The 12790-nt window shown below is 37.9% G+C and overlaps 1 protein-coding gene across 1 annotated transcript in view; it reads left to right on the forward strand.

Annotated features, from left to right (window-relative positions):
• LOC139933925 (man(5)GlcNAc(2)-PP-dolichol translocation protein RFT1-like) overlaps window positions 1–10965 on the forward strand; it is a 44264-nt gene extending 33299 nt beyond the window's left edge. Inside the window, exons 13-14 of the mRNA XM_071928161.1 lie at window positions 30–150; window positions 9686–10965. Coding sequence (XP_071784262.1) covers window positions 30–150; window positions 9686–9856 — 292 coding nt within the window. The 3' untranslated portion in view covers window positions 9857–10965. The remainder of the gene's footprint in view (window positions 1–29; window positions 151–9685) is intronic.
• The last annotated feature ends 1825 nt before the right edge of the window (window positions 10966–12790 follow it).

Genomic DNA, 12790 nt, shown 5'->3' on the forward strand with positions numbered 1-12790 from the left:
CTATAACTTATGACATGTTTGATTTGCAGCATTTATTTCATAGTGAATTACTTCAGTGCTACCATATACCAGCCACTGTATGGCATGTTACCAAGTATACCGGTACTCTTCACTTTTGGAGCCTCATGGTTGATCACAAGTTTCTCTGAGGTGAGTTTTATTATCAAGCCACATTCATAATGATAATAACTCGTTTTTATATAGCGCTTTTCACACCCAGAGGGCGTCCCAAAGCGCTTCACTTTATTACTCCTGGTCACTGGGCCTTAAATCACCCCTTAAACCACCTCTGCTCCCTGGTGGGGAGTATATAATGTGGTAAACTAAGGGAATCAATGTGTGGTGAAGAGGTTTTCAACTAGTGGTTTAAACCCAACGAGGCCTGGTTCTTCATAATTTTACCGAGACAAAGTCGATGTAGATTATAAATAACCAGGCCTCAGCGGGTTTAAACCACTAGTTGAAAACCGATTCAACATACTTTGATTCCCATTCATAAATACCTTTTCGGTCAAAACTTTTTTAACACTTTTTGGTCAAAAAGTAAAATAAATGCCTCGGGTAACAAACTCCTTACAAGGAGATTGCTGTGCGCGTATCACACGATGTGGCACAACTGTTCCAGCCATTGCTCTTTTCACCAAAAAAGAATGAAGAAACTGTTCCGCTCACAACCGATCATAAATAAACTCTGGTCATTATCAAAAGTTTAAACACCCCCGCGTGACGCGACCTCCACTAATAGGATAAGCGAAACTGTCTGAGGTGTTTATGAATACTGGATTATAATTCATATACTCTGCTATCAGTCAAGGAAAGTTGTCAAAGTGAGTGTTTAGCCTATAAGATCCTTAAAAATAAAAAAAACTAACCCATGGGTATTTTGACTAAGCTTTGTCTAAGGCTCTTAAGGCAAGCAGGAACACCTGCTTTTCCTACAGTCACTAGTGGCATGAATTACTTGGGTACAAAGTAATAATAATAATAATAATGAACCATTTTTGTAGAGCGCATATCACAATCACAGAGAAGTCCCTATGCGCTTTGAGAAGAAAACAAAAGAGAAGTAAAAGTTAATAGAGATGCGAAGTAAATACAAAAGGAAAATTTAGTTGATACAGAAAGAAGTACTGAAGGCTATTGCAAAAATAAATGTGTTTTTAACTTTGTCTTAAATAAATTCACTGTTTGAGCTTGTTTTACGGTGTCCGGAAGACTATTCCATAATTCTGCTGCTGCTGCTGCAAAAGCTCTGGCCCCATAAAATTTAGTAGAAGTCGAGGGACAAACTAAGAGAGACCTGGATTTAGAGCGGAGATTACGAACTGGATGATATTTTTGGATGAGTTCCTGGAGATAAGTTGGGCCTAAACCTTGCAAACATAAGAAAGTTAATGAAAGTATCTTATACTGAATACGGTGTTTTATCGGAAGCCAATGTAAATCATGCAAAATAGGAGAAATGTGTTCACGCTTTTGAGTACGTGTCACCAATCTAGCAGCAGAGTTTTGGATTCTCTGAAGCTTGTTAATATGTACTTCAGGAAGACCATACAAAATGCTGTTACAAAAATCAATGTGAGACATTATATGTGCATGGACGAGTCTTTCTGTTGATTTCTTGTTTAAGAATGACCGTATTGTACCAATTTTATGAAGTGCAAATGAAGCAGCTCTACAGGTATCATTTACATTTGTGTCAGCCTCAATCCCCACAACTCCTCCCATCAGCCGATGACCTGCAAACTCCATTGACTGAACGTTTTCAACATTTTTTCACTAGTAAAGTGAAAACCATCTCGGACTCATTGGCCATCTCTGCCCAAGGTTTAGGGAGAAACTTCCGAGAACATCACCACATAGTCACTTCGTTCAACAGCTTCAAACCAGTTACAAAGGACGCGGTTGAAAAACTGATGAAGAAATCGTCCTCAACAACATGCTGCCTTGACCCCATTCCCACCTCCTTGGTGAAACAATGCTCAAATGAACTCCTGCCCATCATTACCCGCATCATCAACGCTTCCTTTCTGAGTGGCCAATTCCCCGAAGGTCTAAAATTTGCCAACATATCCCCTCGCATAAAGGATCCCAAAAAGGATACGGATGATCTGAAAAACTACCGACCAATTGCCAACCTCAAGTTTTTGTCTAAACTGACAGAGAAAGCTGCCGTAGCCCAGATACAAGGCTATATCTTGGAAAATCACACAGAACTACAACCAAAAATGCAATCTGCTTATCGACCATTTCACAGCTGTGAAACAGCACTTCTTCGGGTCTCCAATGATGTTCTGATATCTCTTGACAGGGGGCTGGAGGTTATTCTAGTCCTCTTGGATTTTTCAGCAGCATTCGATACCATTAGCCATGACATCACCTTAAACCGTCTATCGCTTAGGTTCGGGATCAAGGATCAAGCATTAGAGTGGCTTCGGACCTATCTAACAAATCGTCGTCAAGCAGTTATGATTAATGGGCAACAATCTACGGTTCATACTCCAACCCAAGGAGTTCCACAAGGATCGGTATTGGGACCCCTATTGTTTACCCTGTACACCTCGCCTCTGGAAGAGATCATTCATGCTCATGGTATTAAAAGCATGTTTTACGCCGATGACACACAAGTCTACATTTCATTTAAACATTCTCAGCTTCAGGAAACCGTTCTCAGCATACAGAGTTGCATAATGGACATTAAGCAGTGGTCATGTAGCAATGGTCTCAAGTTAAATGAGAATAAAACAGAACTCCTTCACATCACATCTCGTTTTCGCAACAGAATCCCATTATCTTCTATTCAAATTGATGGTATACCAGTTCATTCTGTCGACAAAGCAAGAAACCTTGGTGTGACATTTGACAAATCTTTTGCCATGGATAAGTTTGTCAATGCAAAATGCCGTTCCGCCTCGTTTGCCCTACACAAGATCGGTCAAATTCGCCAGTTCATAAATAAAACAACAGCAGAAAAGCTCATCCATGCTTTTGTAATTTGTCATCTCGATTACTGCAATAGTCTCATCTATGGATTGCCCGACTCACAGCTCAGAAAACTCCAACTCATTCAAAACTCAGCGGCTCGTCTCATCACCCGGTTAAGAAAACGCGATTCAATTACTCCAGCTTTGCAATCTCTCCATTGGCTTCCTATTCATTCTCGCATCATCTTCAAAATTCTCCTTCAAACATTTCAATGCAGTCTTGGAAGTGGACCAACTTACCTGAAAGATCTACTAACTCCATACACTCCTACTAGAAACCTCCGTTCTGCTAACAAAGACACCCTCGTTATCCCTAAAGTTACCACCAAAGCATATGGTCAACGTAGTTTTCAGTTTGCTGCACCTCACTTATGGAACAATCTCCCTCTACACATCAAACAAGCCACTGCGATCTCAAGTTTCAAGACTCTTCTCAAAACACATCTATTCAAATTATCTTATACTTAATTATTCTTTTGGTTCCTCTGAGCGCTTAGAGACTTTCTTTTGGAGGTGTTAGGCGCTATAGAAATGCGGTTGTTATTATTATTATTATTAAGCATGCATTGTAAGATGGTTATCAAGTACTGTGGGATTCTAAGCAGTGTTTTTTTTAGAGCCAGTTGTTCTACTGCAAAGCTTTTATGCTATGTAGGTCTTGAGTCTTGAGTAGTGTGATCCCTTTGCAGCACAAATTTGGCTAAATTAGGATGGGTGCAGCATGGCGTCACAGCCGTAACGTGCAAGGTGAAGAAAGAAAACAGACAAAGTGCAGACAAAAGCACAAGAAGTTGACAAAATCCAACAGAACTTGGGTGCAGGTTAAAAAGTTTGACTACAAGATTAAGAGAAGCCTGGAACCAGCAGGTAGCCTCATCCATTTTATGGCAGGCAGGGCCGCGATGGGTGATGTAGCCAGGACAGCAGCTGCAGGCAACTGGTTCCAAATCTTCACTGTGCATGGATAGAAGGAGAACTTATATAGGTCAATGGATGAATGAATATGAACGAATCCAATCTAGTGTAGAGCCTCCAATACCATAGTGATCAAGCTTGACAGACAAACGTAGATTTGGAACTTAGTCAAAAGCCTTGCTGAAATCAAGTAGTATGACATCGGTCTGGCTACGATGTTGTGGTATGGAAGCCCAGTCATGAGTGGATGTGATAAGTTGCGTAACAGTGGATAGGCAATCTCGAAAGCCAGGCCAAGAGTCGATGAGGATGTTGTTCATGTTTATGTGTTTTGCGATGTGGCTTAGATTTATATGTTCCATAACCTTGCTGCAGATACAAGTAAGAGAAATTGGACGATAGTTGCATGGTTGTGATTTAGGTCCCTTCTTGTAGATCCCTGTTACAAGTGTTTGTTTCTATTGGGATTGGACAATGCCAAGGTTGTAAGATTGTTGAAACAGAAAAGTTAGAGAAGGTGCAAGACCGTTGTTCTCACTTGGTTTATCCCATCATAAGCATAAAATAACAAGCCGTTGGAAATTTCGGCTCAATTGGTCATTGAAGGTGCGAGAAAATGATGAAAGAAAAAACACCCTTGTTGGACAAGTTTGTGTGCTTTCAGACAGGAATACAAGACTTCTACATGTAGCTTAAAGTTTTTTTTGATTATTTTATTCAGAAATAACCTCTTTCTCAAAAACTACACTACTTCAGAGGGAGTTGTTTCCCACAATGTTTTATACTATCAACAGCTCTCCAATGCTCATTACCAAGTCAGTTTTTAAGTTAATATTTGTTTTGAGTAATTACCAAACGTGTACCTTCCCTTTAAGTCATGGCCATATTACACCATAACTGGTTAATATGTTTTTACAAGTTAAAACTGAGACGAAAATTATTTTTGTGACGTTGTTTGACTCATTTCTCAAAAACTACAGCACCTCAGGAAGTAATATTTTCAGGGAAGCTTTCTACTATTATTATCTTCAAACTGTGTAAGTTTATTGTATATCTGTGACAATTGTGTTTGGTGCTAGAAAAAAATGCATAGACCCTTTAAACAAACATGTCAAGGTTAATTTCTGACTTTCGATGATATTCAGTCATTTCGGCCTTGAAGTTTTTTAACTTTTGACTAAAATTCTTCCTTTGAATGTAATGACAAACAATTAAATAAAGCATTACTCATGAAGTTGATGAAAGGGTGAAGCATTGACGAGCCGGATTTATCTTTGGTGATGTGACGTGACATCGAATCCACTACATCAGTTGCATCATGTTAAAGTCTTGGCGTTTCAAATATTGGCGCAGTCTTTGAAGACGGCCTTTTCTTAAACTCCTGCAAGTCAATTTAAAATGTTTGCTGGCGCACTATTTTTGAACCAAAGTTTGTAAAAACAAATAAATTTCCGCTACTGGGACTGGAACTACACGATTTGCAAAAGTAATAATAATAATAACAATAATATTAAAGTCTTTTACAGAGCACGTAGCTACCAACAAGGTTCTGAGACCCAATTATGTAGCACCTTACAAGGTGCTCTGGCGCATACAGCAACCACAGCCAGAAACACCTGGGCGAACCCATTCTCTTTTAGATAAGTGCTCTGGGGTGGATGTCACAAAGAGGTTAGGACTAGTCTTATCTCGAGCTAGGACCAGTTACTCGTCCTAACTTAGGACTATCCATGCAATTTGTATATCTCCTAGGACTAGTCCTAAGTTAAGACTAGTCCTAACTCTTTGTGAAATCGACCCCTGGGTCCTTTTACATGCGTTACACAACACATGGGACCAATGGCCTTATTTCCAATGGTAAAGTTGCTTGCTTAAAGACACAAGTGTCACGGCTCGGGATTCAAACCCACACTCTGCTGATCAGAAACACCAGAGTTTTAATTTAGTGCTCTGGAAGGCACTGGACACTAGGTTATTACTCAAAATAATTATTAGCATAAAACTTTGGTAACAAGTAATAGGGAGCTGTTGATAGTAAAAACATTGTGAGGAATGGCTCCATCTGAAGTAACATAGTTTTTGAGAAAGAAGTAATTTTCAACAAATTTGATTCAGAGAATTAGACTTTGAGGTCTCGAAATCAAGCACTTGCGATGCGCCTGTGATGCGCCTGCCAGAAAATCGTCGGCCATCGAGAGTAAAATCGAAATCCACAACCAAAAAACTAGGCCTACATTCATTTTAGGCAAAAATTATAGTTAATATTATAAGCTGGAGATCTCCTTTTTTTACCAGTTTTAAACTCTCTCTCGTAAGCAGTCGCATCGCTGAATGTTGTCATCAGCCATCTGAGTTTAACAGTAAAAAAACCATGAAGAATATAATGTAATGCCATTTGACTGTCTTTAGTTTACTGACAAACTACGTCAAGACACATCGCTAATGGTTAGCACAAAATGCCTCACTCTGTCATAACTTTGAAGCCACTACAAGGCAAGATTGTCTTCGGTTATATTTGTTTTGCGATGGGTAGATTTGTCACAAAGTTGTAGTGAAGTCGTTATCCAAAATCCATTGGTAAGTCGTGATGGGTTTTGTATTTAGCGATCAGCTTCAGCTTTTGCAATGATCAAAGCGTGTTGGCGGAATCGGGCCGAAGCTTTAAATTGATGCCTGCATTAGTACATTACTAACCCTCAAATCATCAAAAAGGTCTCACAAGTTAGGCCTAGTTACTTTAACCAAACTAAACCCCATACCAAGGAACAGGCACAAAATACATCTTACATTGACCATGTTCTAAATCAATGAGTGCAGAGCCGAACAAGAATCTGTGACTCTACAAAATAACTATTTAGACCATGCAAACACTTGCAGTCATAAAAAGGTCATAAAATATTGTATGGCTTGATTGATTGAGCATAGGAATTTGTTTTAATCACAATACTATGATACGTGAAGACATATTTTTAATCACAGCCCTTTGTGAAACTTGAACAATACTAGCAATTCTTTTTAAATGTCTTTGGAGCCAAAGACATGTAAAAAAAACATTTGCTCAACATTGTCTATCTAGCTTGTGATAAAGTTACATTTGATGAAGCTGAAGAGGTTCTTATCATGCAATCTATCACAAATTTGCAAAGTTCTTTACCTATATCTTATTGTCATCAACAAAATTAATATCAAAATAATGCGGTGTAAACAAAAGTAGACCCCCACCTGCCCTCATTTTTCAAGTCCTGAGGTCGACTTTTGTTGATAAAGAGAAGTGAGGTAAACATGGAGTTATCTGTTGTCCAGACATGAGACAATCGTGCACCCCGATGCTTACAAACCTAACCTTTGTACAGTAATTGATCAATCAGCCTTTTTGCCTGACTGTACAGAATGGCAGTAATAACTTGTGATTGGCAGAAAGCATTGCTAGCCAACTAATCAACCACTTACAAATTTACTGTACCATTGTTGTCTATAAATTGGCATGGCACTGCTGCAGGGTCATATTGCTAGCTCCTACCTTTTTAATTCTTAATTTGGATACAGTAAAAGTTGTGCATCTTACAACTAACAGTTATCATGTGTCAACAGTGTGTGTACAGCTGCTTATGTATGGATACCAGGTCTGAATTTCATGGTTCTGCTTACTTTGAGCAAGTTGTTGCCACTTACCTATATAAGCATATTTAACAGTTTAGCAAGGAGTTTATACTTAAATCAGGCTTGCATAGTTGATGACTACTAGTTTTCATTTGCACAGCTACAACAGACATTTCGAATGAACAGATTAACACATTTTGAGTCTACAATATATAACCCAGTTACAAACATTCTTTAAACATTCAATACCGGTAGTGCTTTAATAGCAAGGTAATAATCAGATCACAAATTCAATGAAAAACTAGTTTTATGCTTATTTAAAAAATCTTGAAAAGTTGCCAGGTGACATGTTAAAAATGAATTATCCACTAAAAATATTAAATAAACAAGTAAAAGGCATAAATCATGTAAATGTGACACCAGGATGTTAATAGGAGTTAATAAATGAGGAGAATAGCTTGCTGTTATTTACAATGTATTTATTGATCTTGATCTGGAAAATAGAGAGGTGAAACCAAAGACTGTTTAAAGTGTTGTCCCCCTCATGAAAATAATTTGCAAAGTGAGTATAAATGTGGACATGAAGGCTATGAAGCTTATAAGGGCGTAAGTGTGAACAGGTTAAGTTGGATAATAAACGCTTCTAAAATGAACTTATTGGGCATAAAAAGTAAGGTTAGTAATATGTAATAAGAAAGTAGCACATTTAAAGGAAACAATAAGTAAACTCTGTGGAGTATTTCAATAACTGTCACATAAACAAAGTAAATTTTCTCATTTAAAGGAACACGTTGCCTTGGATCGGACGAGTTGGTCAAAACAAAAGCGTTTGTAACCATTTTTTATAAAATGCATCTGTTGGAAAGATATTTTAAAAGTAGAATACAATGATCCTCACAAGTTTGCTTCGAAATTGCGTGGTTTTCCTTCTACTATGCGAACTAACATTGTCGGCCATTTATGGGAGTCAAAATTTTGACCCCCATAAATGGCCGACATGTTAGTCGACAAGGTAAAAGGAAAACCACGCAATTTCGAGGCACGTTTGTGTGGATCATTGTATTCTACTTTTACAACATCTTTCTATCCATATGCATTTTATAAAAAACGGTTACAAATGCTTTTCAAAGACCAACTCGACCAATCCAAGGCAACATGTTCCTTTAAGACACTGGACACTAGGTCATACTCAATATAATTGTGAACATGAAAACTTACTAGGTAATGAGCAATGGAGAGTTGTTGATGGTACAAAACATTGTGAGAAATGGCTCCCTCTGAGGTAACATAGCTATCAAGAAAGCAGTAATTTTCCACTGAAATATATGAATTTGACTTCAAGACCTCAGAATTAGATTTTAAGTCCCAAAATCAAGCATCTGAAAGCCCACAATCTGGCAACTTCCATGACTAATTGAGTTCAAATTTTCACGGGTTTGTTATTTTATGCATATGTTGAGATACACCAAGAGAGAAGTCTGGTCTTTGACAATTACAAAAGGTGTCCAGATTCTTTAAATCATGATTCATAAATACCTCAGACATGCGCTATTCCTATTGGAGGAGAGCGCGTCACGTGGGTGTGTATAAACCTTTGTTTATGACTGGTAAAAAGTGTTAATTCATGGGCGTGACACACGACCGTGCACCTGTTCTTGTAAGACAGTTTCTTCATTCCTATTGGTCGAGAGCAACGGCTGTAACAGTTGTGCCCCAGCGATATGCGCGACGCACACAGCATTCCCTTATAAGGAGTTGTTTACCCGAGGGCGGCGGAGGGCTTTACCATTTCATAGCTGGAGGGGTGTTGTGTTGAAAGAAATTATTTAACAATTATAATTTTTGCATTTATTTTACTTTTTGACCAAAAAGTGATGATGTTTTTTACCGTAAAGGTATTTATGAATGGGAATCAAAGTGTGTTAAATCGGTTTCCAACTAGAGGTCTAAACCCGCCGAGGCCTGGTTCTTGATAACTTACCTCGACTTCGTCTCGGTAAAATTATCAAGAACCAGGCCCTGGTTGGGATTAAACCACTAGTTGAAAACCTCTTCACCACACATTGATTCCCTTATTATTTGTGGACAGTCAACTCCCACTAATCAAATATTTGTACAATAGTTGTAAACAAAAAGTTGGTTTAAGTTAATTTTGATGTTTGTTTTGTTATTTTGTATATTTTCAGATGTCTCTATGTTGCGATGAAGGTCTGTCATATCGGCTTGCTCATATAGCCATAGGGGCGTTGTGTATTGTAGTAGTATTTGTGAGTATACTACAAAGTGAAAAAGAGTTAGTAAATTTCGTTATAACTCAGTATAGGTCTAGAAGAGGCAGTGGACATGGTGAAAAATAAGGTTTATGTGACCACTTCTGTTCACTGTAGTTTTTTCATGGGAGACAGCATTAATGTTTTTGTGTTGCTCAGAGGTTGTAGTGACACGGATGTGTTTGGCCAGATCATATGCGGCTGTTTAATTAATATTCGAAAAATGTCACACTTTCTGTTGACTTATATGACATGAAATTCATTTGAAGTTTTGATCAGGTACACTACAGTGGAAGCTTCTTGCCTGTGTCAGATAAACCCAGTTGTTTATTCATTGTTTATGGCAAGATTACAAATACATGTATTGAACAAATCAAAATACATCTTGGCAAAGCGGTTTAAATTGTCTGAAGAAACAAAAACAAGACAATGGGATCAATTCATCCATCCTGATTTTAAATTTCTTTTAATTATACAATTGTCACCTTTCACAGGTATTTATCAATTGTTTATTACACTGCTATAAGATTTTTTTTTCTTGAGCAACTTTATTTGTGTGTTTGGTTCAACTCCCTTTGTCTGCCCATAAGTCTGACAGGGTAGTGTCATTGCCTCCAGACGTTGTGCAACTTTTCTGACCTGTAATTTGACTAAGAAGTTGGACTTGTTACTTTATATGGTGTTACCCTTTGGGAAAGGAAACTTGAGATTGTATTGGTGTCAAAAGTCAAGGTCACAGTGGTGAGTTTAGGTTAATGGTTTTTCAGGCCTTGACTCCAGTTAGAAGTGACATTTGGACTTGTAACTTGGGTGAGGGTTTCTGTTTTGGAAAAAGGGCGCAATTATTTGGGTCACAGTGGTTAGTTTAAAGGCACTGGACACTATTGGTAATTGTCAAAGACCAGTCTTCTCACTTAGTTCATATGCATAAACAAAAAATGTGAAAATTTGAGCTCAATTGGTCGTAGAAGTTGCGAGATTATAGTGAAAGAAAAAACACCATTGTCACACGAAGTTGTGTGCTCAAAATCTAAATCTGAGGTCTTGAAATCAAATTTATGGAAAATTACTCCTTTCTCCAAAACTAAGTTATTCAGAGGGAACCGTTTCTCACAGCGTTGTATACTATCAACAGCTCCCCATTTCTCATTACCAAGTACGGTTTTATGCTAATAATTATTTTGAGTAATTACCAATAGTGACCACTGCCTTTAAGGTCAACAGATCAAATGTCAAGGTTGCGAAACTTGGTTGTATGGTTTGTATTGGTATAGTGTAATAATGTATGCAGGGCTCCAACAGCATTGCTGTTACTTTCGTTTTGTTGTGCCCCCCCCCCCAGTTTTTCAATTTTGGGTTGAAAGTGTTACTAATGGTGTACATGTACCTCAACTTTAATTTAAAAAGGCTAATTTGTATACAGTTTTCACTAATTTTTGTTTATACAATTACTATTTTTCTATGTACCATAATGTACTTCATACCATTTATTTCAGTTAACAAAACTGTTTTGGGAACTTTTGTCATTAAAGTTGTTTTTTTATAAAAATTTCACCTTTGTCCAAGTTTTTCACTGTATTATTGTGAATTGGTGTAAAATCGATAACCAAAATATGTGGATATGACAACAAATGGACAATAGTGACAGCAACTCAAACACTGAAATCAATGACGGCAACTCAAACAAGGATATAAAGTGCGGCTGGCTTTGCAAACCATTTTGTTGATGTGCAACTTCCAACTTAAATTGTTGGTCACTATTAAACCAAAATCATTCATATATCAACAGAGAGTAAACTATGGCTACCAGTTTTGTAGTCATAAGGGGCTAGATGATGATGTTTACGGGTTTTGACAGATAGCACAACACATTTTTTAGCATTAAAGTCAATATTTTCCCAAGTATATCCAGTTAAAAATGGCGTCGAGATCATCTTGCAGAGCCATTTGGTCATCATTGGTGGAGATGATGTGATAACATTTTGCATCATCAGTAAATAGCGCAATTCGTGTATCTGGCCAGACACAGGTAGGCATCTATCGTTAATAAAAACAACTAAGCAAGGATATGGGACGGTAGTTCGCAGCACAGCTGTTACCCCTTTTTGAAAACTGGAGAGACGTTTGCAAGTTTTCCAGTCAGCAGAGGGAACCTTGCCATGCATGAGAGAGGCATTGAAAATTGCAGTGAGTGAAGGTGCAGTCTCGCGATGCGCACACTCGGGTTACAATTTCGGGGACAACAATTTCTACCGCTCGGGCCACTTGCCTCTTACCTCTTGCCTGGGTGTCATGACGCAAGAACTTCCCAAACATCTGTGGAAACAAAATTCAAAGAGCATAGGTTATTTAAATTATCCTGAGAATTTTGGGTAGAGTTAAGCTTATACAGGGTGTCTCAAAAAAAAGGTAATCCTACTTTAAAGGGTTTTTATGCTTTCTGATGCTTGATTTCGAGACCTAAAAATCTAGTTCTGAGGTCTCGAAATCAAGTTTGTGGACAATTACTTCTTTCTCGAAAAGTACCTTACTTCAGAGGGAGCCAGCCGATTCTCACAATGTTTTATACTATCAACAGCTCTCCATTACACGTTACCAAGTAAGGTTTTAGATGCTAATAATTATTTTGAGTAATTACCAATAGTGCCCACTGCCTTTAACGTGTCAGACAACAAATTATTGCTATAAATTTCACCATTGTGACATTTTTAGGAGATACATTTGAGCATGTTTGTAGAACTTGAAAAGTCGAAATTGTTGGCCCTCAAAATGTCAACTTTCCAGGGGTCTCAGAATATTTGTCTTTCGGTTGTGATTAGGGCCAATATTTGTCTTTTTATTTTTGGTGTGAAAAACTAGGGTAATTGTAACAGTACCTGCATCAAAAATATACTTTTCCCCAAAACAAGGAAAATGCGTTTTGATTTTTTCCTTAAAGGAACACGTTGCCTTGGATCGGACGAGTTGGCATTTGAAAAGCGTTTGTAACCGTTTGTTATAAAATACATATGGGTAGAAAGA

This window comes from Asterias amurensis, chromosome 2 (genome assembly GCF_032118995.1).
Source record: "Asterias amurensis chromosome 2, ASM3211899v1".
Taxonomy (NCBI): domain Eukaryota; kingdom Metazoa; phylum Echinodermata; class Asteroidea; order Forcipulatida; family Asteriidae; genus Asterias; species Asterias amurensis.